Genomic DNA, 22,646 nt, shown 5'->3' on the forward strand with positions numbered 1-22,646 from the left:
TTGGCCGGGGGTCAGTGGGTGCATCTTTCTTTTAACTCACAACGATTAGGCCACTTAAACCAGCAAATAGGCGCTGTTCACTTACCTAATCGAAACCAGAATACATCGTATACATACCGCGCAAGTATGTTTTACATGATGTTTGTTCTAAATTAAATATTAGAGATTAATACATCAGAGGCAATGCCATATATATATATATATATATGAAACTCTAGAATTTTATTATATATTTATATGCTATGCCTGCTATGCATATATCATTTTTATATGTTCATAACCTTACAATAATTTTGAAATATATAAAATAAAGTTATTACTATAGTTACATAAAACTTTTTAAGGGAATGCATTCATTAATAATATACCGCGCAAGTATGTTGACTTTACTATAAAAGACCTTGTAATGCCAAGGTAATATATACCTTACCTACTACAAAAAAAAAGTTCATTTACATATACCTACCATAAAAAATGTTGAATTAGCCTAAAAAAGGTGAGTTGAATTACTAATTATGAAGTTGACAAAAAAAAAATTTAAAAGGGTATAAATAGGCTTTCAAGCTGAGAATGAATTCATAAGTTTTTGTATCCATCCTCACTCATCCCTCAGTAGCCAAAAAGAAGGTCAAGCAGAGAGAGTTCGCACTTCCAAGGTTTCTTTCTGTATTGCTCTTCTCTATGACTCTATCTTCTCTGTCGATGATGATCAATGTTTGATATCGTGTCTTAATTCCGCCATTACTGTGTTATTCCATTTCTTGGTCATTGTTTATTCGAATCAACCTCTTATTTCGAGTTCTTGAGTCGCTTGCCACTTTTGCGTACGTCAATGTGAACGATTGTCATGTTGTCTCTTAGGTTTTGATTTTTTAAAATTTGGTTCCTTGTGGCTCATTCTCTGTTTATTTCTTGAAGTAGAAAGCTTGGCGTTGAAGAAAGTGTGTGCAAATGGAAGAGAATAAAAAGTTAAGAGTCACCAAGTTGAAGAAAGAGCGTCTTCGTAAATCATTGCTGAAGGCCAAGTCTCAAGCCTCTGATATATTGTCCTTCACGCAATCATGGAGAGATCTTGAAACTCATTTTGCTTCAATTGAATCGGATCTTGTGAAGAGGTCACAAGAGATTGACTCAAGGGAGGAAAATCTGGAGAAGTGGTCACATGTGTTGAAGTCAAAGGCAAAACTTCTGGAGAAAAGTGCTCGGGAGATTGCATCAGCTGATGGATTCAGAAGACTTGTTGAAGAAAACCAGAAGAAACTGGATAGGCTAAAGAGAGAGATCGAAACTGAGGAAAAGAAACGTTTACAGCTTCAGAAACTGAACCATGATCGTAAGATTGAACTAAAGTGGACAAGAGAGCAAGTGGATGCGTTGCAGAAGCATGAGATGAAACGCGACGTTGTACATTTCAAAGAGAAGAGCTACGAGGAGATGTCGGAGGAGCAACAGGATAAGTACGAGGAGATCTTGAAGAAACATAAGTCGGTGGAGAAGAAGCTGAGAGATTGTACCAGAGATCTTGCACAGAAAGAAGGAGAGCTTCGATGGGTGAGTATGCGGTTGACAAAGCGTTGCGTGGAACTGGAATGGGAAAAGAGAAAGATTAACTTGGAAAAGAGCAATATGATTATGTTGCGTAAACTTAACGAGGAAGCAGAAAGGAAGCTGCAACACTTGAACAGAGCACTAGAGGAGAAACAGAAAGAGGTTGATTCGATTGAGAAGATATTCCGGTGAACGCAGGAACGTGAAGGGAAGAGGAAACAGCGATACCAGTGGAGATGAAAGTAGCTTAAAGAGAGCAAATATGTAATAGTATGAGAAAACTAGCTCACATATAAATCTTGAACTTAGTTCGAGTAAAATATTACATAGGACAACAAATAAATTGATTGTTCACAAACTAGATTGAAAACTGATGAAAAAGAAGGCATTTATACATATTTGACAAATAACAAAAAAGGGAACATTTCTCAAACTCAAACTCAGGTTGCTTAGTTGAGTTTGTCTGAAGACAAGAGTGTCTTTGCGAACCAAATTGCAGTGTCCCTAGCCGAGACACCATCTTCCCCAAATGGTGTAAGCAAACCAGCAAGTTCTTCATATTTCTCTTGCTTTACAAGCCCTGCACATTTCTCCAATAAACACTCTAATGCATCTGCCCTTTCTTTACTTTGCGGCGGACCCAGTTTTGTGAGCTTACTTAGTACTGATGACATTTCACTCGCTGTTAGTTTCACCATCTTTGCTTCATCGCCCTTCAGGCTTCCAGACTCTTTTTCTATTGGAACTTCAGTAGATGAAATGGACACAGTTCGCTGTTCCTTTGGCTCAGGTACTGCTTCCTGAGTTTCAGCTTCTTCGATGGCTCTTGGAGGGGAACATATTACTTCTTGTGCACTCACAACCCCAACATCAACATCAAGTAACTGAGATTCCTCAGAGAACATATTTTCAGTTTCTTTTGACACAGCATTTTCTTCGGTTTGCTTTTCTGTAGAGTAAATTGCAATCTCAGGATCGACTAATCCCTCATCCGACTTATGGCTAGTAGACTCAGAAACCGTCAATGTGTCACAGCTTGGATCGATTCTTTTTGTAACAAGTTTATCTTCTGCACCATTTGCGGATGATGCTGGTTGTGATGAGCTGCTAGATCCAGTCTCTGCATTCGTCCAGAACGGGTATAGATTTTCCAAACTGCGGGAGACCTCGCTCTTCTCTCTGGAATCTCTTTCCTTCCCAAACTTCCCAGGCAATGAGTTTCTTCTTGCTTTATCTTTTGGGCTTACTGACTTAATCGGGAAGACAGGAAGATAAATAGGCGACAGGTTTTGGCATTGAAGAAGGTACGGTTGTAGACATGGGTTCCTTAACAGTTCACAGGCCTGCAGGATAGTTATTACATGAAATTAGCCAAATATTGAATATTGCGCACAATCAATAATGATATATGTGCATAAACTTACTGTTGGGCGATACTCTGGTTTCTTCCTAAGCATAAGCTTTATCATTTGTTTCCTGTAATATGAAATAGTTGTGACTCGTTTCATGCTGTTTGCATAGGATTGAAGTGAATCATGTTTCTTAAATGAAGAAGAAACTTACAAGGTAGAGGAGTAGACAATTGGAAGAGGAGACATAAGGGATCTGTTTATTTTGTTGGTAAGTGCAGCCATATCCTGTATATTTTCCACACAAGTTTAGTTTCAGAAAAGTCATGAACACATTGAATCACAAAAAAAAAAAAAAGAGAGATAAGAAAGATAGGCCCACCGGAGCTTTAAACGCAGGCTGGTGTGCTGTAATTTCATACATACAACAACCTGAACAAAGCAGCATAAATGTGATTCCTTTTAATGACTTAAAGAAGTTCACATATTGAAAGCTTAACTTACCCAGCGACCATATGTCAGATTTGTATCCATAGGGTTGATCTTCTAATACCTCAGGGCACATGCTGTTAGGAATACCCGAAACCTATGAAAAGGTACTATGGATGAGATATTCTAAATAGAAGTAATTGAATGATAACTAAATGTACAAATGGGTGTAGAGAGATACTATAAATAGAAAACAAAAAGTTGCAGATAACACACCATAGAAACTGGCTTTTCTGGATTTATAAGTTTCGCAAGACCATAATTACCTGCGCCATGAGTAGAGAGATTAAAGCTAACTAGAGCATTAAAAGACAAATATATAGATCTGAATGAAGAGTAAATTCAGGCTTCTCATTTATCATACCAAGCTGTATGTGATCATCTTTCGGTAGGAAGATATTTGAGCACTGCAAAGATAATCAATAATCAAAGAGCCATTCTTCACGAAATAATACAGAAAGGAATCACACACCAACAAAAGTAATGAAGTATGATCGACATATACCGTTAGATCCATGTGAACTACACGGTTTGAGTGCAAATAGTTAACAGCCAGTAATAATTGTGCCANATTAGATAATAACTAAATGTACAAATGGGTGCCGAGAGATACTATATATAGAAAACAAAAATTTGTAAATAACACACCATGGAAACTGGCTTTTCTGGATTTATAAGTTTCGCCAGACCATAATTACCTGTGCCATGAGTAGAGAGATTAAAGCTAACTGGATCATAAAAAGACAAATTTATAGTTTTGATTGAAGAGTAGATTCAGTCTTCTCATTTATCTTACCAAGCTGAACGTGATCATCTTTCGGAAGGAAGATATTTGAGCACTGCAAAGATAATCAAAAATCAAAGAGCCATTCTTCACGAAATAGTACTTAAAGGAATCACACACCAACAAAAGTAATGAAGTATGATTTTATATATACCGTTAGATCCATGTGAACTACACGGTTTGAGTGCAAATAGTTAACAGCCAGTAACAATTGTGCCAACCATTTAAAGATTCTCTGTAGAATCACATGCAAATTCGTTATGAGTCAGCAAGACAGACAGTAACCGCACATCGTTTGTGTAGAGAACAAAAGAATAAACTGAAATAGAGAGATTACTTCCTCTGGAAATAACTTTCCTCTCGCTTTCTTAATAGCATTAGCCCTGATTTGGAAAAAAGAGTAGTTGTCTGATTAAGTAATCCACAACATGGATTTAGCTTTAGGCAGTAGAGAAAGATAATAAATGGTAAATACAGATTCCAAGGGATTTAACTCACATGTTCCCTCCCTCACAGAAAGCAGTAAAAATGCAGGCGTTATTGTCCTGTGAAATTTGCAAAGAATCTGTTAAAACTGATGAAAATCATTATAACTTTGTTCATAAACAGAACAAATTTATTGATGTCCAACTTTTATACCTTGTCAATCCAAGAATCTTCATACTGCACGATATAAGGATTCTTTAAACTTGAGAGCAATTTCATCTGCAACACAAATAAGAGAAGTTGATGAATTTAAAACATTGACCTGAGATTTAATGGAATAACATACACGAACTGGAAAGTTAAATGCCAAAATCAATCAATTAGGTGGTTGAACAAATCCAAAACCCTGAATGCAAATAAAGTGGTAATATTTGTCTTCTGAATTTAAAGATCATTGATTTTAGGTTACCTCTTGGCAAGCGGATTGCTTTAACTTGTCAGTGTGTTTAGCAAGGCAGATCTTCTTCATTGCATACCTAATCGATACCAAGAACCATAAAGAAAGACATGAACTAAAAACCAACATATACCACAAACAGCTTTTTAGATCAAAACAGAATACAAACAAAATTATGAATTTTTCAGGTAGAAATTAATCTACACAACCAAAACTCATTATTATAAAGACCAAAAAAAAAAAAACCCAAAACCTTGCACTAGATACAGTAAAATCGTTCGTCTCCTAAAAACCCTAATTAGAAATAACCAACTTGAAATTAAGACAATCGCGGGGGGTTAAGAATCTTACATTTTGTCTTCAATTTCATGAAGAACCACGAAATCGGAAGATGACTTGCCTCTCCTAACCTGCTCCAAGACATGATAGTTGTCGAGAGTGAACTTATGTTCCTCTTCGCAGTCTCCATTAGCCTCCATTTGCATGAAATCTTCAACAACCAAAAAAAAAAAAAAAAAACTCCCAAAGAAGCCACAAAAGCTAACACAAATTTTTCAGCTTGAAGAGAACAGCTAAAAGGGACAAAGACAACCCATCAAAAAAAAAAAAAAAATCTTGGGATGTCAAGAAAGAGAAGACGATCAAACGCAAGTCCTGAAGTCCCCTAGTAGTAATAACAAAATCAATCAATGGTGAGAACTGAGAAGCCGAGGGCGGAGGAGGAGGAGGGGATGTTGAAATCGCCCACCTTAACAAGAATCCAACGTCACGTCTTTCTCGGCACAGAATTTACTTTTTTTTTTTTCTTCTTTTTTCCCCCTATGGTATTTTTTTTTATAATGTTTTAGAGAAAATACTAATATATTATTAGTTGGCAAAAGTATTTTCATTTTTGTTAATAGAGTGTCGGTCGGCTATGGAATTGAAAACGTTACCAAAAGTTGAAAACGCTCACAAGATAAATTGATTTGAAAAAAAAAAAATTACTAACTTCCCCAATTCATATTTATTGGGTTTTTTTGCCGTCAGGTTCCCAAGTTCTTTTTTAAGGATAATGTTTTTATGTTTGAGCATGACTATAATAAATGGCAAAAGGTTTGATAAATGAGAATGTAGTTTTTACTTTTGAATTACGTATATTTTATTTACATTTTTCAGAAATTATGTTACTTTATGAATTCACATGATACATGATGTATTATTTGGCGAATTAACTGTATACATGATGAATAATACTGTCTTTCAACTAAAAATTATGGTACTACCAAAAAAAAAAAACTAAAAATTATGATATTCGTTTACCGGATAACTGAAATTGTGTAATCACGCACGAAAGAAATTTACTAATTTGAAGGTCGCATGGTATAATCAATGTAAAGTTATTTACTAGGTCAAAATCATTTTGTTTAGATGTGACAAATTTAAACGAGAAGAGAAAATAATATACTTTCGAATAACTTGTGAACGACATATTTTAAATATTAACACAAAGAGATTTATCACTTGGGTTTATCGATCTCATCCCTACATTCATTTCATGATCAACGTCCGCAACTGTCTTTAATTCTGAACTTAGATAATAATCATTTAAGTTGTTCTCTTTTTTTTTTGGCTAAATTGAAAGATACATTTTACATCCAAATTAATCACCATACCAGAGATTTCCGAAAGGTTGTCAGCTATAGGAAGAAAATTAGAAAAAAAGAAGTCTTGATTTATTGTGCTCAATTGAAGTCATCATACACATAAACTGATTTTGGTGAAAAATCAGTAATTGGTTTGTTATAGAGGTTGACCACTTATCCACCTCCTGAAAATGCTTTACCGAGCTCTCCACTGGTTTATATACTCCTTCGTGTGTCCGCTTTTCATATACTGTACCTGCTTTAATTGTGTTACAAATGTCATCATCTTATTCGCATATATCCTTGCGTATCTACCAAAAAGAAGAAAAGAAAGTCAATCTCATAAAGAGAACAATGGATTGATTGCGTCAATGTCGTTGTTGTGTCATTAAATTTTTATATCCGTGGTAGAATGCACATTCTTAACAAACGAAAATGCGTATTAATTAAATTAGACAAACAAGAGAAAAGTAGTATGTATAATAACCATCAAACTGATTGTGAAATCATCCATGGCCGCCTCCAATCATCAATAATGGAATAGTTGAGAGATCTGATCTATGCTTGAGTTGTAAGGAAAGGTATACTAACATATCGTGATCACCACTGTTTCACCATAAATGCCAAATGTTAAACAATTTGAAGCTTAAAAGAAAGAAAGATGAATTTTTCTTGAGAAGAAAGCAAAGGTCAAACTAATGCCAAATGATTTGTTTGGTACCGTTAAGTTGGCGCCATAAACAAAACTTTGATAGAGAGACAAAAGTCATATTCTCTCATAAGAAGAAAATGAGCCGCGTGGAGTTACCACAGCACAATATATGGAGGGCATGCAAAATTAGTTACAAGAGTAAACTACTAAATGATAAAGACATAAAGTCTAGTTCTTTGTTGTTTACACATTGTACATTTTTACCTGTAAGTCGAAAATCAGACAAAAGCACCTGAAAAAAAAAAAAAGATGACAAAATCTATGGCAAGCAACATACAACATACAACATGGACAGGACATTGTTCGTCTCGATCTCGACCCAAATCTATTCGTCTAAAATATTAGAATGAGCAATAAATACAAAAGTGTGTAAACACTTCAACTCCATAAAAGTTTTTTTTTTATAATGCACCATCTGCCACGTGGCTTTGTCGTTTCGAAAAAAGAGTTTCTTTCTTTTTTTTTGGATGCAGTTGAATGAAAGAGAGGATGCAACAATACTCAAATTAGGGTTCACTGTACTCAAAAAAAGATATATTGGAGACGCGATGGAAGTAGTAGAACTAGACTTCAAGTGTTCCGATGTTGGAGTTTGGAAGGAGGCTTTGTCTTCTTACGAGTCCCGAATCGAGTCACTGAACAAACCAGAACTCGTCTCTCTCGACCAATTCTACCGCAACGAACTCCCTTGTCTTCTTCACGACCGAGACCCTAACCCTTACCTCACCACCTCCGAGCTCTCTCAACTCATGAAATGGAAGCTCTCTCGCGGCAAATGGCGGTACTTTCTCTCTCTCTCTTCTCTCTTCTCTCTTACGAGATTGAGTTTTACCCTTTTGATGATGGTAATTAATCTTCTTTCCAAGGCCGCGTCTGCTGGATTTTGTGTCGTCTCTGGACGATTCAGTGGTGAAATCTGCTTCTGAGAAAGCTTTCAAATCGCTCCCTGACATCTCCAAGGCTGTGAAAGAGCTCACGGTGCTTAAGGGCGTTGGTCCCGCCACCGCCTCCGCTGTTCTTGCTGCTTACGCCCCTGACATTGCACCATTTATGTCCCTACGAGGTACATCTCTCTTTCAATCTCTGAGAAATCAAGAATTTTGGATTCTTTTTCACTTTTCCTCTGTTTTTTTTTTTAAGTTTTATTTTTGGGTGAACTCTAATGTGGAAGGAAAGGCAATGGAGGTGGCTCTTGGTAGCTCAAAGGATTACTCTTTGAAGCAATACTTGTTGTTTGTTAAGCTACATGATAAATCAAAGGTTAGTTAGTTCGTTAAGTCTCTCTAGAGTACAAGTGAACTTATAATGTGTTCTAAGCTCTGTCCATACTAGGATGACACTTTGAAACTTAATTTCCACAGAGTCTTGCTTACTCTTTAATTTCTTTCACTCTGATACTGTGGTAGAAAACATCTGAGCTTTGAAGTCTTTTTAATATTTTTGGGAATGTTAAGAGGTAGCAGTTTTAAATTTGGACTAGTTATGTTGCCTTAAAAATCAGATTATTGGATGGATTGTTGTAGGAATTAAAGTTGAAGGGAGAGTGGGATGGGCCTTCAGATATCGAAAGAGCTCTATGGAGTTGCACTGTGCGTGCAAAGTCACAACCAGAGAAGAGCTCTTCGGGGAAGAAAAGAAAACGGTAGGAGACCAGAAAGTGAACTTTGTAGAATTTGTGTAGATTTATCTCTTCTTTCATAATCAAGACAGAATCATGAATTTATCACTTCAGCTCTTTTGGAAGTCATATCCGTAATTGTTGAACTGTAGTAAGTGTTTTCGAATGTTTTATCAGAATTCTGAGTGTTTTGAGAATCATGTAACTTGTCTTTTTACTTGGCCTCAAAACACAAAGTTAAATTCTATACAAACCACCATATCAATATGTTGCAAGGATAACCATCTACAGGAGGAGATATGTCTTGTGGTCGATCCTAAAGTCTCCAATCCATATACATAAATTGTATTACTTTTGTCATTTTCTCCCAACTTTTATTGGGTTCGTTCTCTCTCATACATGTTCTAATTACGGAAGAATCAACAGAAGTCGATATCAAGATTTTTTTTGTCTGAGGAACTATAGCAGTTGTGAAGGTATTTCAAGATTTTATAAAATTTCATGACTTCATGAGTTTCAAGTGAGCATAATACTTTAGCAGGTACTAGAAACAAAAAAAAGGGTGCATTCTTTTATTCAAAATACTAGAGAAAAGCAAACTAGTAATAATTACGTAGGCAGAAAATAGTCAACATCTTTGTTTTCTGATAAATAGTCTTTCCCCACCTAAAATATATTTCAGATGATATATCAAATCAAACCAAACACTTTCGGTTTCAACACCATGACAAGACCACTCCAAGGGTAAAGTTTGTGTGTTTTAAAGAGGTTGGTCACTTATCCACCTCTTGAACAAAATTGAATTCTCCTCTGGTTTATAATCTAACGTGTGCCCGCCTCCCTATAATAAACCAAACCAACAAACCGATTTAAAAAAATGTGATGTAAAGAAGATTTGCATTTATATGTCGACAAAAAATGTGGATGTAAGAGTTACTTTCACAGTTGCAAATGTCATCTTGTTAGCATACGTCGTTGTGTATCTGCAAATTAAAAAAGGTTGGACGAACATTATTCTTATACAAATGAAGAAAGAAAAATTGATATGGTATACTTACCCAGCAACTTGATCGAGTATCATCCATGGCCTCCATTTGTCAATAACGGAATAGTTGAGAGACTTTATCCAGTCATGAGTTCCAACATAAGGTGTTAGCATGTCGTGATCTCCACTATTCACCAGACACACCATGCAACCCAGAAAAAAACTTATATAGACAACTAACGAAAGCACAAGCTAGTAACGAAAGTAGTTATTTTTGTACTGACCTGAAGATGAGAGATCGATAACCTTCAATGCTGTTCTGCTTATGGTATGGTACGCTGCTTTTTATGTCTTTATTGTTTTGCAAACTCCATTTACATCGTTCCCATTTACCTGTAGTACCCTGCAATCAAAAATCCTCATAAGAGTTTGATCATCATATTTTATCATTGATCTTATGATAAACTAGTCATATATACCTCCACAACATTGAGTGCTCTGCGTACGGTCTCGTTATTGGCCCAGTATTCAGATAGCATAGAACGATACGACTGCCAAAAAAACCTTGTCAATATTCTTCTCTAACTAGTTGGTTGTTTAGTGGCTAGTCCAAAGATACCAAGAAGGCTTACATGGCAATCAGGAGATGTAAGGTCACATTTTGGTGCTAGAATAAGGTTTTCATATATTCCAGAAACACACTGTAAATAACCACAAATTCTAAGTTAGTGATTATATTTTTTCACCATTTGCGCCAACTAAATTCCAGATTGTGTACCTTGTCATAGTCTTCAATGTGTTCCAAGCATTCTGTGTTAAGAGGATCTACAACAACATAGTTTCCTCTACAGCTTTTCTTCAGAGACTACAAAGTAAGAGTTTGCTAACTACGTCTCTATTGTGACAAAAGACGAAAGCATCCTAGATAATTGTGTAACTGTACCTCATATAGTTCATCAGAGATGAGTGTCATTCTATGAGCAAATTGAATGCGAGAGTTAATATCAAGATCAGAGTCTGTTACCGGGCTTCCGATCACATAGCCCTGTTGTTGGAGGGGCAAACAAAAAAAATCTTCATTCTTAAAATTATCCATAAGGTATATAGATATAATGGAAAATACTGATGAACCTGAAGCCTTATTTGAGGTTTGCAGCATATACAATTTCCTGTGATAAATTGATGAAATAAATGATCAAGAAACTGGAGTCAAATTAGAAAAGGGCTTGCATGCATAAGGACTGAAGTTATAAGAACTTACCATTTGAGATTTCTTGAACGATGACCGGAATCATCTTACCAGAATAAGAATTTCCGCCGGCATAGAAAGGATTGGTGAGATACTCAGGATGCTTGGCTAGCCACTGCACAACAAACTCTAAAAATGTCTAAAGAGTAATGATAAATGCTTTCTAGTAAATTAATATTTGAGTTTTCCCATTACTTTACGAAGAAACTCATCGACCCTCTTAGCTGATCTTGTGTCACTTGGTATATCAGCTACTGGATTTGTTGAGTAGGAGAAACCAGTCCCAACAGGCTGATCCAAATAGATTATATTCGCAAACTGGAACGAAGAAAAGATCACAAAACTTGAAGATGAAGAAGAGTTTCATTGACTTTATATATAATCATGAATACAACTAGTGTCTAACCTTTGTCCATGAATACGTAGTAGAGACCAACGTGGGGACACTTCCATTGTAGGCCTCAACCTTGAAACCAAGGGGCCCTGATTTTTGTTTTCCAATTCAAACAAGTCACTGAATCATTCTGCAGAGACTGATAAGAATGCGCTAAAGAAGATTATTACCATTCTCATAAATAAGACCAGTGAAAGAAGAGCAACCAGGTCCTCCACTTAACCAGAGAAGAAGAGGATCTTGTTCTGGATTTCTCTCAGATTTGATGAAGTAGTAGAACATTTGATCTTCCTCTGCCTCTCCAACACCAATGTACCTTAATCATTTAACTCCAAAGCTTAGAATACAGAGTCATACATTAATTATTATAAGGCTACATTATGAAGAGGAACATACCCAGTTTCGAGCTCGAAGGGAAGAGGGCCATCAAAACCAGGAAGATATCTGACGATAGAACTTGAATCAGCATGCTTAGTCAACAGAAGAACAAGTTGCAGCAGCAGCAACTTGGTTATCCAAGAACCCATCTTTTTTTTTTTTTTTTTTTTTTGGAGTTTTATGACAAAAACATCTTTATACTCGAAGAAACAGAGACGTTGTTGACCCAAACAAACATCTGTTTTGGTCTTTGTTATTGTTCCGTCTGCAACAGGTTACAGAATAGAAAACTAGGTTTTTGAGATGAAAAGTTGGGCACGTGACAATGCACGTGGAAGGGACAAATTCGAGTATAATGTGCTTTGCAGTTTGCACATGGGAGAAACAGATCAAAGATAAAACAATTTTGGTCAACTTGTTTAAACTATTGCTAAGGTTAACAATCTGTTATCTGTGTATGAGTAATGAGTGAGCCTTAAATGAGCTTCTTTAGCAGGTGGAGACAAAAGGGTGCATTCTTTAATCAAAGTACACTAGTCACGTTCGCATCACTTTTAAATCAGGGATCTCTCTGTTGTCTTCTGATAGATAGTGTAACATGTAACATTTATTTCAGATAAAAACGAATCAAACCAAAAAATTCCGCTTGAACATCAATAAGATCATTCCAAGATTAAGATTTGTGTGTTTAAAGAGGTTGGCCACTTATCCATCTCTTGAACAAGAATGTACTTGGAAGGGACAACATGGCGTGTAATTAAATGCTTTGCAGATTATTGAACATGGGAGAAAACCGGTAAAAGACAAAACTATTGTTTCAACGATATTAGCATTGCCTAAAAAACCGGTTTAGTAAAGACAAATGGTAAGGTTAAGATATGTGCATGAGTTTCAAGTGAGCTAGTTTAGCAGGTCGAAACAAAAAGGGTGCATTCTTGTCTGGACTACTCTCAGTCTCAGACTTGATAAAGTAACAGAACATTTAATCTTCATCTGCCTCTCCAACACCAATATAACTTCATAAATCAACTCCAAAACTCAGAATACAGAGTCAACATTATGATTAAGTACTGTACTATTACTATATATGAGGATGATGATGGAGAGAAACAAATCCTTGTTTCGAGCTCGAAGGGAAGAGATGTGATGATAGAACTAGATGCAGCATGTTGAATCAACAACACAAGCGTAAGCTGCAGTAGCAGCAACTTGAAAAATCCAGGAAGCCATTCTTTTTTCTTTTTTTTGAGTCTTTGTTTAATGACAAAACACATATTTACAGTATACTAAAAAAACAGAGGCTTTGAATTGAGCCGTTGACTTTACCAAAGATGGAATTTTTTCGGTTGAAAATCGGTTTAACTATATAAACCGGTCTAATTGCCATATCTAAAAAACTAAGCTCTGTAGTAGGAGATATTTTGTAATATTAAGAATATAAAGGTTAATTGGTGGTAATAAGAATAGTATGGGGGTTAAGTTTGCAATTTCCCGTTCGATGTTCTTTTGGGGATGGTGGGTTTTTTTTGTAGACAAAACGACGTCTCGGTGATTGAAACTACGGGATCGTGTCTCTCTCTGCTTCTTCCTTCAATCCGATTTCGGACAACCTTTTACTCAGACAGAAGATTTCGTTTCTCAGGTGAGCTTTCTTGCTTTCTCCAGCTCTTTGTATCCTCTGGTGTTTGTTTTTATTTTATTAATTCTTGTCTGAAGTTTCCTCGTTCTTTGTTTTACTTTTGTGATTGGAAAGCTTACATTTTTTTTCCTCTTTCAGTTTGTGTGTTTGCCTTTGAGATTAAGACCTAGTTGACTTTCAGAAGCTTAAACAGTTTCATACTTTTTTGTTTGTTCATTTGATGACGTTTTCAGCTACTAAAATCCATCTAATTCTCTTGAAACAATATTGAATTTCAAATGTTAGTATGCTTTGAATTTCATGTGTCTGTTGAATTCTGATAAGAGGATAGATTTTGAATCCTCTGTGGTCAGTTATTGATTTGAGTGATGAGCTGCTATAAGCTTATTTCTCGCTTGTGTTCGATTTTGAATCAGCTGTTTATTATTGTTTCAGTCGATGTTAGTACTTCAACCGTTGTCTTCGTTCCTACTCCAATTCCTAAAAATACTCAGTTAGTTAAGCTACTGCAGTGTGACTTAAGCCAGTTTCTGTCAGCCAAGTGATTCTTGTGAGTGTGCCTAAATTCCAAACTGAGGCAGCTTTTTGTCTTTGCATTTACATGAATTCCACTAGTGTTGACTTCGATCTATTGGCTAAGAGGAATGTCTGAACGTAGTTAATCAATCTTAGAGGACTTTTCGGAACTACTTGTTTGGTTGGATAGAATTATATTGGGTTTTCTTTCTTCTCGGTGCCTCAGTGAGTTGCTTTGGTGAACTTAGTTTTATGCAGGGCTAGTGTTTTTATTGCGTATTTTAGTTACTAGTTAGTACTGGAGTCGTCTAGCAGTATATTAAGTTTCCTACGAAATTGTATCGCTTTCCTTTATATCCCTTACACATACATATAGTATTATTCTCCTTTCAAGTGATCTGTTACATTCAATTAGATTTGGCTTGCACTCTTCTTCGTCTTTGGCATCTTGGTGGTTGTGGGGTAGGATTTAGAGCGTTGGATTATCGTTGAAAAAGAGCTCCTTGTTAGATGCCAAGCCTTGATCCTCTGTCTATACAGATGCCCTTTAAGCTCCGTCTCTTGTTATCAGTATCTTTGTAATCATCAAGGGTTCATTTCTCTTTTCCCGTATCCTGCTTTAAGATTCCTTTATGTCTTTCAGTTACCTTTGCTTGCTATGTCTCTAAGAGCATTGATTTTTCGTTGCAAAAGAGTTTCTTGTAGATGCTAAGCTTTGATCCTAACAAAAAAGAACTTTGGATATAATACCCTTTAAAGCTCCTTCGAGTGTTATCTATATCTTTGTTAGCATAAAACTTTCTTTTGTGTTCAATAGTAAGGACCATTTTGCATTCTTTTTAATTTGGATGAGACAAATGCTTTATGGATTATATAAAACTATGGTAGCAAAAGAGATGGTACTTTTAACTGTTTGTTTTTTCATTCAGCACAGTCAATGGTTCACTGGTTGTTCCTTTTCCATATGTATTGGTTGTTTTGGTAAGGTGTTTAGTTTCTCTCTTCTGTTTTAATGTTTATTCACCCTGGTATCTAATAATTTCCTTCATCTTCATTTCCTCTTGGCAGTCGTTGCTCCCTCTAGTGTAAAGTTTTAACACTAGAGGTAAATCACATAAAGTGCCACATCAAAAGGGAGCACAAGTGGATAGTCTCTGCATCAAGTAAACACTATAGAAAGTAATATGGCTGATACCAGTTCCAGGACTGATGTCTCAACTGATGGTGATACAGATCATAGAGATCAGGGGGTTAGCTCGTAATCTGCATCTAATCGTTTTATTATTGTATTTTCTCGAAAATGTCACTCGTGGGAAGCTTGAACCGGGTTCCCTTGGTAAAACTTGGGACGATCTACCGGTAGAGCCAAATCCACAGGACAAATCATTAGTTTATGTTCACCAAACGGCAAATTTATGAATGACATAGTAATTCCTGATGTTAATTGCAGTCTGAGAGGGGGCAAATGATGCTTGCTGCTGCGTCTGATTCCAGTGACCGATCAAAGGATAAGTTGGATCAAAAGGTGATAAAATTCTTCTCTGTGGATGAACAAGTATCTGTTTGTATTGCGCATATTCGTAATCTGTTTTGTTTCCTTTTTATTTTGATCCGTAGACCCTTCGTAGGCTTGCTCAAAATCGGGAGGCAGCAAGAAAAAGCCGATTGAGAAAGAAGGTACATCTTGCATCTGTTCTTGTTTTGGTATCTCTTATATATTCCTCTTACTTCTTTGCAACATCTCTAGAAGAATGTCTATTTGCATTTACCTTAAAAAAATTATTGTTTCCTCCATAGGCGTATGTTCAGCAGCTGGAGAATAGTCGATTAAAGCTGACTCAACTTGAGCAGGAGCTGCAAAGAGCAAGACAGCAGGTTTAACTTTACTTTCTTATTTGGTTTGATTCTGTTTAAGCAACTCTTTATAAAGAAGATAAAAAGAGACCTCAGCCAAGGCCTAATGCCAGTTCAACTTATAACGAATAGTCAGTTAACAAGTTAGTTGAGTCTTGGATTAGTGAAGTAGAGGAAGTAACAGAAATATGGTTCATAGATAGTTTTGTTGGTTAAAGGTGGTAATGCTCTAAAAGTAATCCTTAGGTCCTTCTAGTTTGTTCATTGGATCCTGAAAGCATAAAGAGAATTATATTCTGGATCTTATCAGATTCGTTTTGATGACATTGTATCTGTCACTTCCGTATACATATATATAATTTTCTTTCCTTTTCAATTTTAGGGTGTTTTCATCTCAAGTTCAGGAGACCAAGCTCATTCTACTGGTGGAAATGGTGGGTTGTTTCTTCTCTGTTAGTTTTCACGTTTCAGATTGATCCTTTTAGTTTGTAATTTATAGGTAAGATAAGTGCATATACTCTACTCATTATCAGCATAAGTCATCTCATGGCAATATGCTAAGTTGCTAACGCTTATTAGAGTAAATGGTTTCAAGAGTCAGTGATGATTTGGATAAGAAATTAAAGTAATGGTGATATCAATACTGAAGTTCATATAGTTCGCGCTGGTGTAGGCTGAGGTCTGCAAGGTGTAAGTATTGTGGGTTTGTTCTTGATCTAGTATACTTGTCTTTCTGCAGGGGCTTTGGCATTTGATGCCGAACATTCACGGTGGCTTGAAGAAAAGAACAAGCAAATGAATGAGCTGAGATCTGCCCTGAATGCTCATGCAGGTGATACTGAGCTCCGGACAATTGTAGATGGAGTGATGGCTCACTATGAGGAGCTTTTCAGGATTAAGAGCAATGCAGCTAAAAATGATGTCTTCCACTTGTTATCTGGAATGTGGAAAACACCAGCTGAGAGATGTTTCTTGTGGCTTGGCGGGTTCCGCTCATCCGAACTTCTCAAGGTAATCTCTTTACAAGTTCACAGAGAAAATTTTGATGGTCAGACCAATTTAATTGAGCCGGTATGTTTATGTTTTCACAACAGCTTCTTGCGAATCAGCTAGAGCCCATGACCGAACGACAGGTAATGGGCTTAAATAGCTTGCAGCAGACGTCGCAGCAGGCGGAAGATGCCCTATCTCAAGGGATGGAGAGTCTACAGCAATCCCTAGCTGATACTTTATCCAGTGGTACTCTTGGTTCCACTTCATCTGATAATGTTGCGAGCTACATGGGTCAGATGGCCATGGCAATGGGACAGTTAGGCACCCTCGAAGGATTCATCCGCCAGGTACGTTTGAAATGTGAATACTATCGTGAGATATATAACGAGCATGTATTGTTACAAAGAAATAAATCATATATATAGGAATCTGTCTGTAATGGAGTTCATAGGGCATTTCTTGGTGGCAGGCTGATAACTTGAGACTGCAAACGCTGCAGCAGATGCTTAGAGTGTTAACAACGCGTCAGTCAGCTCGTGCTCTTCTTGCCATACATGATTATTCATATCGATTACGTGCTCTTAGTTCCTTGTGGCTTGCCCGGCCAAGAGAGTGATACACAAGAATAAAGCTCTATACATAATCTTATGACTCAAATAGGGAGGGATACTCCTTCGAAGAGATCACAAAGCAAGGCCTTTCTCAGATTCTTACCAAAAGCAATATTTTGGGCAAGAAGACTAAAGATTTTGAAAATGGTTTTCTGGGATCTCCAAAGACTTTGAGTGTGGTGTGTGTTGTAATCTTTAGCCATCAGGTTGTGTAGTTTATAGAGAGTGAATGTTTATAGGTCTTTGAATATTGAAAGCAGATAGGTCATCAGTGTAAGGTGGAACATGACAGAAGATGGGATCCGTTCAGGAACTTCAATTGTATGATCAAATCTCAAACAGACCAATTCAATTTATATAGAGTTCAAAAAAGACAGCATATTGTTGTGTATCTTGAATTCATAGAAAGATTTGCCCAGCAAACACTGTCACAGATACAATCTCACAGAGGTTTGGCTAGTATTATGCATAACCAGCCTGAGTCAAAGAAAATGCTCATACAAATGAAAAGATCTAATTATTTTCGGGAAGAAGATTTCTTCCAAAAGTCGACAATACAATACTGGCAAGGCTTATGTAAAACTTGAGCATGAACTGAAGCAGCATAACCAGTACAGCTTATGTGAAACTTGAGAAGTAAACATACCAGTTTAAAAGTAGTTGCTGGTGTAGAAATTCTTGAGAAAATCAGTCCTCCCTTGATCCTTGTTTCCAGTATTCTGCACGAGCCCTTCACCTACCACATATTGACCGATGATGTGGTGGCGCTGCTTTGCGTGATCCACAATGTCAGTCAGCTCTTCCATTCCCTTGAATAATAGAAGATCAATTACCTGCAGAAGAAACACCTCAATCAGGACTAGATTGCATTCTAAAAGCACCTTAAACCAAAAAAAAAAACCCGAGATGACTGCAATCATACATAAGAAGATGCTATCAATTGATGGTTCAAAATACAAACAAATCACCACACAAAGCAAATATTAACTTAGGTACCAAAAGCCAACAACGCTGTTACTCATATTACGAGAAAGAACTACATTTTGATTCAAAGTATATATAATGTAGTAGCGGGTATAGTCTATTGATGACAACAGAATCGCCTATGAAAGAATACAAATGCAAAGAAGAAAAGTCTTTGATGCCAGACACAAAGGAACCACAAGGTAACAAAGCTTAAGCAGAATATAACCAGTAAAGCCCCCACCTTTTCACGCTAAGAAATCAACACCCAGCACCAATCCACAAGACACTTTGTTGTTCATAAGATTAGACTACCCAAAAACCAAGGCTTTGTTGGCATAAACTACTTCCCTAAATTCCAAACGGTTAAAGGTGTAAGCTTTTTCACAAAGCAGAAATAAACTCTAAATCAGCTTAACAAATAAGAAAAAGCTCATTTTTTGGGTCAATGTGGTAACCAATCCAATCCTACCAAGACGTATGACCAATTTAGGGGAGACTAAATTGATTCCATCTCCGGCAATCGCAGAGAGGACCCTTGTCCTGGGGTTAATCAGAGTGAAATTAAGGCAAGTACCTTCGGGTCGGTGATGTGAGCGTTGTTCCGAATCTGAGCAGAGATTGCAAATCGGAGCTGAGAAGGCGCGACGACATCTTGAAGATTGTAAATGTCCATGATTGTGGGGATAGATCTACATGCAGCTCTAAAGAAATCGAAAACACGGCGACGAGCTTCCGTCAGGTTAGCTGAGTTCGGTGGTACACCAATCTTCCTCAACGTGAAAGGTGCCGCCATTTCTGATCTATCGAATCGCGAATTCTGTCTACCTGAGAAAAAAAACACAGTTGCCGGATTTGAGAAAGGGAACCATCGGAGACTATCTGATTGCTTCCACTGTTATCTAACGATGTCGTTTTGAGTCTAAGTGGCTAATGGGCTTATAGGCCTATCGTTTCAGACTAAGTTGCTAATGGGCCCTTAAGGTGAGGGAGAAGACAAGTCGTAATTAGTTTCGGTTTACTCTCTGGATTTAAGTCAGATTTGATTCAACCAGAAAAGGATAAGAAGGTAATTTGCTAACAGTCCCGCCGGGGTGTCTCCGCTTCTTAAACCCTCTCTTGAGAACTTGGCGCCGTACTACTGATTCATCCTTCTCATGTCGGCGACAATGGTGAAGGACGAGATTCTCAACTACAGCGATGATGAAGAAGATAACTTCTCGGACGACGGAGACTGGGGAGATTGGAAAGCAGACGATAGTGGCGTAGGAGTGGGAGGAGGAGGAGATGAGGAGGAGGATGATGACGGCTCCGAATCTGATTTCCTGTGTTTGTTTTGTGATTCTCACTACACTTCCTGTGATTCTCTCTTCGAACACTGTTGTCTGAGCCACGGGTTTGATTTCCGTGGAATTAGAAAGGAACTGAAACTCGATTTCTACTCTTCGTTTAAGCTCATCAACTATATCCGCTCACAGGTTTGTGTTGTTTTTGCTTCCCCTTTTTTGCTTTCCAAAGTTTTGTTATTTTGCTTAAAGTTGATTCCTTTTTAATGCAATTAGGTGGCTGAGAACAAATGTTGGAGTTGGAGGATTGAAGCTGATGATTTCAAGAATGTTAAGTTTCCTTGGGATGAAGAGAAGTATCTGAAGCCCTTTTCGCAGGAGGATTCACTTTTGTACTCATTTGCTGATGATGAGGAAGATGAAGAAGAAGACACGTTTGACAGAGACGAAGTGATGGAGGATTTGCAGAAACTTGGGGATTTAAGCATTGATGTTGAGGCTTTAGGGGAAACCTCAATGTCGAACAGTGATAAACGCAATATAAATGGAACTAAGGATGTAACTTTGCTCTCTAACTGCAATGGCCTGAAGGAGCAAAGTTCTGCGGATGATTTAATAGTCAATGGGAAAGATGCAGAACCGAAGGTTTGTGATGGAAGACTAGTTAATAGGAACATTAGAAAGGTGAATGAAAACTATTTTGGATCTTATAGTTCGTTCGGCATTCACAAGGAGATGCTTAGTGATAAGGTAATGCACTAATCTTTTCTGGAATCATGTCCACATTAACTAACTTGCACTTGCAGAATATGACCACTGTCTGTCCGCTGTCAGATTTTATTCAATTTTTCTGATGTCTGTAACAGGTTAGAACAGAAGCATACCGAGATGCACTTATGAAGAATCCTACTCTCTTGAGTGGCTCTGTTGTTATGGATGTTGGTTGTGGAACTGGGATATTGAGGTGAGTTAGTAGCTATCTTTCTCACTCTGTAGTGGCTATCTCATTTAGGTTTCTTCTCATTCTCTTAGGGAAACTTCTGTCTCATTTTCAGCACATCTTGATTTCAAGTTATATAGTCTTCTTATTTGGTGGTTCTATTTGCCTCTTTTGTTTCTTATTCTCAAGGCTTCCTTGAATTTTCCTTGCCTATATGCAGATCCTTTGATTGTTTAAGTCAAACTTTTGGTTCTTCTTATATTTAGTGTGCATGTGATAACCGATTTATCCTTTGTCTGCAGTCTCTTTGCTGCTAAAGCTGGGGCTTCAAGGGTAGTTGCAGTTGAAGCTAGTGAGAAGATGGCCAAAGTTGCAACTAAGGTTACCTTTTTCTACTTGCTACAAGGTTTTCATTATTTGTCTTTTTCCCGCATATATGTTAATTCTTTGCCTGGTTGAAATTTTTTTGCAAGCAGATTGCGAAGGATAACAAAGTATTCAATGACAACGAGCATAATGGGGTGCTTGAAGTTGCACACTCAATGGTTGAAGAGCTAGATAAATCGATACAGATTGAACCTCATAGTGTTGATGTGTTAGTCAGCGAATGGATGGGATACTGCCTTTTATATGAGTCAATGCTCAGTTCTGTGCTCTATGCAAGAGATCGGTGGTTGAAACCTGGAGGTGCAATCCTCCCTGACACGGCCACCATGGTAAAACTTATCTTTTGCCCTTCAAATGTTGGCTTTCTCGTGAAAATCGTCTTGATGAGTTTTAACCTTTTTTCTTCTTGGATCAGTATGTTGCGGGATTTGGAAAAGGTGCCACGAGTCTTCCTTTCTGGGAAGATGTGTATGGCTTTGACATGTCGTCAATTGGTAAGGAAATTATTGAAGATACTGCTCGACTTCCCATTGTTGACGTTATAGAGGAGCGTGATTTAGTGACACAGCCCGCCCTTCTTCAGGTTTGAAAGGTCAAACTTTCTTTGGTTTTGCCAAAAAAAACTTTGAAAAAAATTAATATCCTTGAATTTCTATGTTTCTTTGTTTCTAGACATTTGATCTGGCTACCATGAAACCGGATGAAGTAGATTTTACAGCAACCGCAACGCTGGAGCCCATTGAGTCAGAAGCAAAGACTAGGTTGTGCCATGGTGTTGTGTTGTGGTTCGACACAGGTTTCACTGATAGGTTCTGCAAGGAAAACCCGACTGTACTATCTACATCACCCTACACTCCCCCAACACACTGGGCTCAGACTGTCTTAACTTTTCAAGAACCAATCACAATGGCACCAGCCTCACTTCTGACTGGTGATGACAGAAGAGGAGACATTGGAACCGAAGAGCTTCCTGCCTCAAGCATTCATCTGCGTGTGAGTGTTGCACGATCGTATGAGCATCGCAGCATTGACGTGTCCTTAGAGGCTACTGGGCTGAGCTCAAAGGGTCAGAAGCGTCGTTGGCCAATTCAGATATTTAATCTATGAATGTTATTGTAGCCATTGTAAGAATCTTTTCATCAATTTTGCCGAGGATCTTTTCATAAGTTGCAAGATTGTTAAATTATTTGCTAAATTTAGAAAGTTTTAGTAAGATGAGCTTGCTAGAGCATTAAGTTCATCTGAAATCTGACATAAATTGTTGTCTTGCGACGTAAATTTATAGAGAGATGGAGAAGTAAAGACAGGCACCTATTCAATACAGACAATTCTAAATATATTTACAGTTAAGGAATTGCTTTTGCCTCTTTGTAAGCAGTGGCAGTTGATAACAAAATCAAACATTTACCAGAGGAGACTAGACCGAAAACAAGGCCAAGGATT

The 22,646-nt window shown here is 37.3% G+C and overlaps 7 protein-coding genes across 14 annotated transcripts in view; 4 read left to right on the forward strand and 3 right to left on the reverse strand.

Moving 5' to 3' along the window:
* Nucleotides 952–1,816, forward strand: LOC104704477 (golgin subfamily A member 8R-like). The gene is given in 2 exon segments (XM_010420562.2): nucleotides 952–1,734; nucleotides 1,736–1,816. Coding segments are annotated over 2 exon segments (864 nt in total).
* On the reverse strand, nucleotides 1,817–5,885 carry LOC104776368 (serine/threonine-protein kinase Nek7). Of its 3 annotated transcripts, XM_019245780.1 has the most exons (14): nucleotides 5,405–5,885; nucleotides 5,066–5,132; nucleotides 4,810–4,875; nucleotides 4,669–4,715; nucleotides 4,508–4,553; nucleotides 4,390–4,405; nucleotides 3,892–3,956; nucleotides 3,751–3,793; nucleotides 3,603–3,652; nucleotides 3,402–3,483; nucleotides 3,280–3,329; nucleotides 3,112–3,185; nucleotides 2,973–3,024; nucleotides 1,817–2,891 (listed from the first exon to the last, which is right to left on the reverse strand). In XM_019245780.1, the coding sequence occupies exons 1-14, from the start codon at nucleotides 5,536–5,538 to the stop codon at nucleotides 1,998–2,000; spliced, it is 1,686 nt and encodes a 561-aa protein (XP_019101325.1). In that variant the 5' UTR covers nucleotides 5,539–5,885; the 3' UTR covers nucleotides 1,817–1,997. The 3 variants fall into 3 exon arrangements, with proteins under 3 accessions (XP_019101325.1, XP_010498726.1, XP_010498718.1); XM_010500424.2 differs by lacking the exon at nucleotides 3,892–3,956 and having other exon boundaries at nucleotides 4,325–4,405; XM_010500416.2 differs by lacking the exons at nucleotides 3,603–3,652; nucleotides 3,751–3,793; nucleotides 3,892–3,956 and adding exons at nucleotides 4,035–4,084; nucleotides 4,183–4,225 and having other exon boundaries at nucleotides 4,325–4,405.
* Nucleotides 7,816–9,205, forward strand: LOC104776380. The gene is made up of 4 exons (XM_010500437.2): nucleotides 7,816–8,171; nucleotides 8,257–8,453; nucleotides 8,562–8,650; nucleotides 8,914–9,205. Exons 1-4 carry the CDS (start codon nucleotides 7,858–7,860, stop codon nucleotides 9,034–9,036), a joined length of 723 nt encoding a protein of 240 aa, XP_010498739.1. The 5' UTR covers nucleotides 7,816–7,857; the 3' UTR covers nucleotides 9,037–9,205.
* Nucleotides 9,586–12,244, reverse strand: LOC104776390 (serine carboxypeptidase-like 16). The gene is made up of 14 exons (XM_010500450.2): nucleotides 12,033–12,244; nucleotides 11,807–11,952; nucleotides 11,649–11,725; nucleotides 11,438–11,560; nucleotides 11,255–11,357; nucleotides 11,125–11,162; nucleotides 10,937–11,038; nucleotides 10,772–10,858; nucleotides 10,626–10,694; nucleotides 10,473–10,544; nucleotides 10,278–10,396; nucleotides 10,067–10,180; nucleotides 9,946–9,991; nucleotides 9,586–9,849 (listed from the first exon to the last, which is right to left on the reverse strand). Exons 1-14 carry the CDS (start codon nucleotides 12,161–12,163, stop codon nucleotides 9,769–9,771), a joined length of 1,308 nt encoding a protein of 435 aa, XP_010498752.1. The 5' UTR covers nucleotides 12,164–12,244; the 3' UTR covers nucleotides 9,586–9,768.
* Nucleotides 13,514–18,001, forward strand: LOC104776398 (transcription factor TGA6-like). Of its 5 annotated transcripts, none has more exons than XM_010500502.2 (10): nucleotides 13,514–13,656; nucleotides 15,238–15,418; nucleotides 15,453–15,528; nucleotides 15,620–15,694; nucleotides 15,787–15,846; nucleotides 15,967–16,044; nucleotides 16,406–16,457; nucleotides 16,763–17,034; nucleotides 17,118–17,363; nucleotides 17,486–18,001. In XM_010500502.2, the coding sequence occupies exons 2-10, from the start codon at nucleotides 15,354–15,356 to the stop codon at nucleotides 17,630–17,632; spliced, it is 1,071 nt and encodes a 356-aa protein (XP_010498804.1). In that variant the 5' UTR covers nucleotides 13,514–13,656; nucleotides 15,238–15,353; the 3' UTR covers nucleotides 17,633–18,001. The 5 variants fall into 5 exon arrangements, with proteins under 5 accessions (XP_010498804.1, XP_010498787.1, XP_010498779.1 ...); XM_010500477.2 differs by lacking the exon at nucleotides 15,453–15,528 and adding an exon at nucleotides 15,099–15,150 and having other exon boundaries at nucleotides 13,517–13,656; nucleotides 15,238–15,419; XM_010500469.2 differs by lacking the exon at nucleotides 15,453–15,528 and adding an exon at nucleotides 15,104–15,150 and having other exon boundaries at nucleotides 13,517–13,656; nucleotides 15,238–15,419.
* LOC104776433 (NADH dehydrogenase [ubiquinone] 1 alpha subcomplex subunit 6) lies at nucleotides 18,026–19,482 on the reverse strand. The gene is made up of 2 exons (XM_010500511.1): nucleotides 19,168–19,482; nucleotides 18,026–18,460 (listed from the first exon to the last, which is right to left on the reverse strand). The coding sequence occupies exons 1-2, from the start codon at nucleotides 19,384–19,386 to the stop codon at nucleotides 18,278–18,280; spliced, it is 402 nt and encodes a 133-aa protein (XP_010498813.1). The 5' UTR covers nucleotides 19,387–19,482; the 3' UTR covers nucleotides 18,026–18,277.
* Nucleotides 19,650–22,646, forward strand: part of LOC104776442 (probable protein arginine N-methyltransferase 3) — a 3,463-nt gene continuing 466 nt past the window's right edge. Inside the window, exons 1-7 of one of the 2 annotated variants that reach the window (XM_010500530.2) lie at nucleotides 19,650–20,068; nucleotides 20,153–20,626; nucleotides 20,743–20,840; nucleotides 21,119–21,197; nucleotides 21,293–21,532; nucleotides 21,619–21,786; nucleotides 21,876–22,134. In XM_010500530.2, coding sequence (XP_010498832.1) covers nucleotides 19,748–20,068; nucleotides 20,153–20,626; nucleotides 20,743–20,840; nucleotides 21,119–21,197; nucleotides 21,293–21,532; nucleotides 21,619–21,786; nucleotides 21,876–22,134 — 1,639 coding nt within the window. In that variant the 5' untranslated portion in view covers nucleotides 19,650–19,747. Of the gene's footprint in view, nucleotides 20,069–20,152; nucleotides 20,627–20,742; nucleotides 20,841–21,118; nucleotides 21,198–21,292; nucleotides 21,533–21,618; nucleotides 21,787–21,875; nucleotides 22,407–22,646 lie in introns of those variants that run through there. The other variant, XM_010500523.2, reaches the window with a different exon arrangement.

The sequence above is a fragment of the Camelina sativa genome, chromosome 1, assembly GCF_000633955.1.
Source record: "Camelina sativa cultivar DH55 chromosome 1, Cs, whole genome shotgun sequence".
NCBI classification, from domain to species: Eukaryota; Viridiplantae; Streptophyta; class Magnoliopsida; order Brassicales; family Brassicaceae; genus Camelina; species Camelina sativa.

What these genes read in the sequence shown, in the direction of transcription:
- LOC104776368 (XM_019245780.1), bottom strand. Translation starts at nt 5,538, where the DNA reads ATGCAAATGGAGGCTAATGGAGACTGCGAAGAGGAACATAAGTTCACT. An exon ending in CAGAAAAGCCAGTTTCTATG is followed by an intron (nt 3,484 to 3,602) that starts GTGTGTTATCTG and finishes ACCTTTTCATAG; the next exon opens with GTTTCGGGTATTCCTAACAG. An exon ending in ATCTGACATATGGTCGCTGG is followed by an intron (nt 3,330 to 3,401) that starts GTAAGTTAAGCT and finishes TGCTTTGTTCAG; the next exon opens with GTTGTTGTATGTATGAAATT.
- LOC104776380 (XM_010500437.2), top strand. Translation starts at nt 7,858, where the DNA reads ATGCAGTTGAATGAAAGAGAGGATGCAACAATACTCAAATTAGGGTTC. An exon ending in CTCTCTCGCGGCAAATGGCG is followed by an intron (nt 8,172 to 8,256) that starts GTACTTTCTCTC and finishes CTTCTTTCCAAG; the next exon opens with GCCGCGTCTGCTGGATTTTG. An exon ending in ACCATTTATGTCCCTACGAG is followed by an intron (nt 8,454 to 8,561) that starts GTACATCTCTCT and finishes CTAATGTGGAAG; the next exon opens with GAAAGGCAATGGAGGTGGCT.
- LOC104776390 (XM_010500450.2), bottom strand. Translation starts at nt 12,163, where the DNA reads ATGGGTTCTTGGATAACCAAGTTGCTGCTGCTGCAACTTGTTCTTCTG. An exon ending in TGGTCTTATTTATGAGAATG is followed by an intron (nt 11,726 to 11,806) that starts GTAATAATCTTC and finishes AACAAAAATCAG; the next exon opens with GGCCCCTTGGTTTCAAGGTT. An exon ending in TATCGATCTCTCATCTTCAG is followed by an intron (nt 10,181 to 10,277) that starts GTCAGTACAAAA and finishes TCTGGTGAATAG; the next exon opens with TGGAGATCACGACATGCTAA.
- LOC104776398 (XM_010500502.2), top strand. Translation starts at nt 15,354, where the DNA reads ATGGCTGATACCAGTTCCAGGACTGATGTCTCAACTGATGGTGATACA. An exon ending in TGCAAAGAGCAAGACAGCAG is followed by an intron (nt 16,045 to 16,405) that starts GTTTAACTTTAC and finishes TTTCAATTTTAG; the next exon opens with GGTGTTTTCATCTCAAGTTC. An exon ending in GCTCATCCGAACTTCTCAAG is followed by an intron (nt 17,035 to 17,117) that starts GTAATCTCTTTA and finishes TTTTCACAACAG; the next exon opens with CTTCTTGCGAATCAGCTAGA.
- LOC104776433 (XM_010500511.1), bottom strand. Translation starts at nt 19,386, where the DNA reads ATGGCGGCACCTTTCACGTTGAGGAAGATTGGTGTACCACCGAACTCA. An exon ending in CTCACATCACCGACCCGAAG is followed by an intron (nt 18,461 to 19,167) that starts GTACTTGCCTTA and finishes TTTCTTCTGCAG; the next exon opens with GTAATTGATCTTCTATTATT.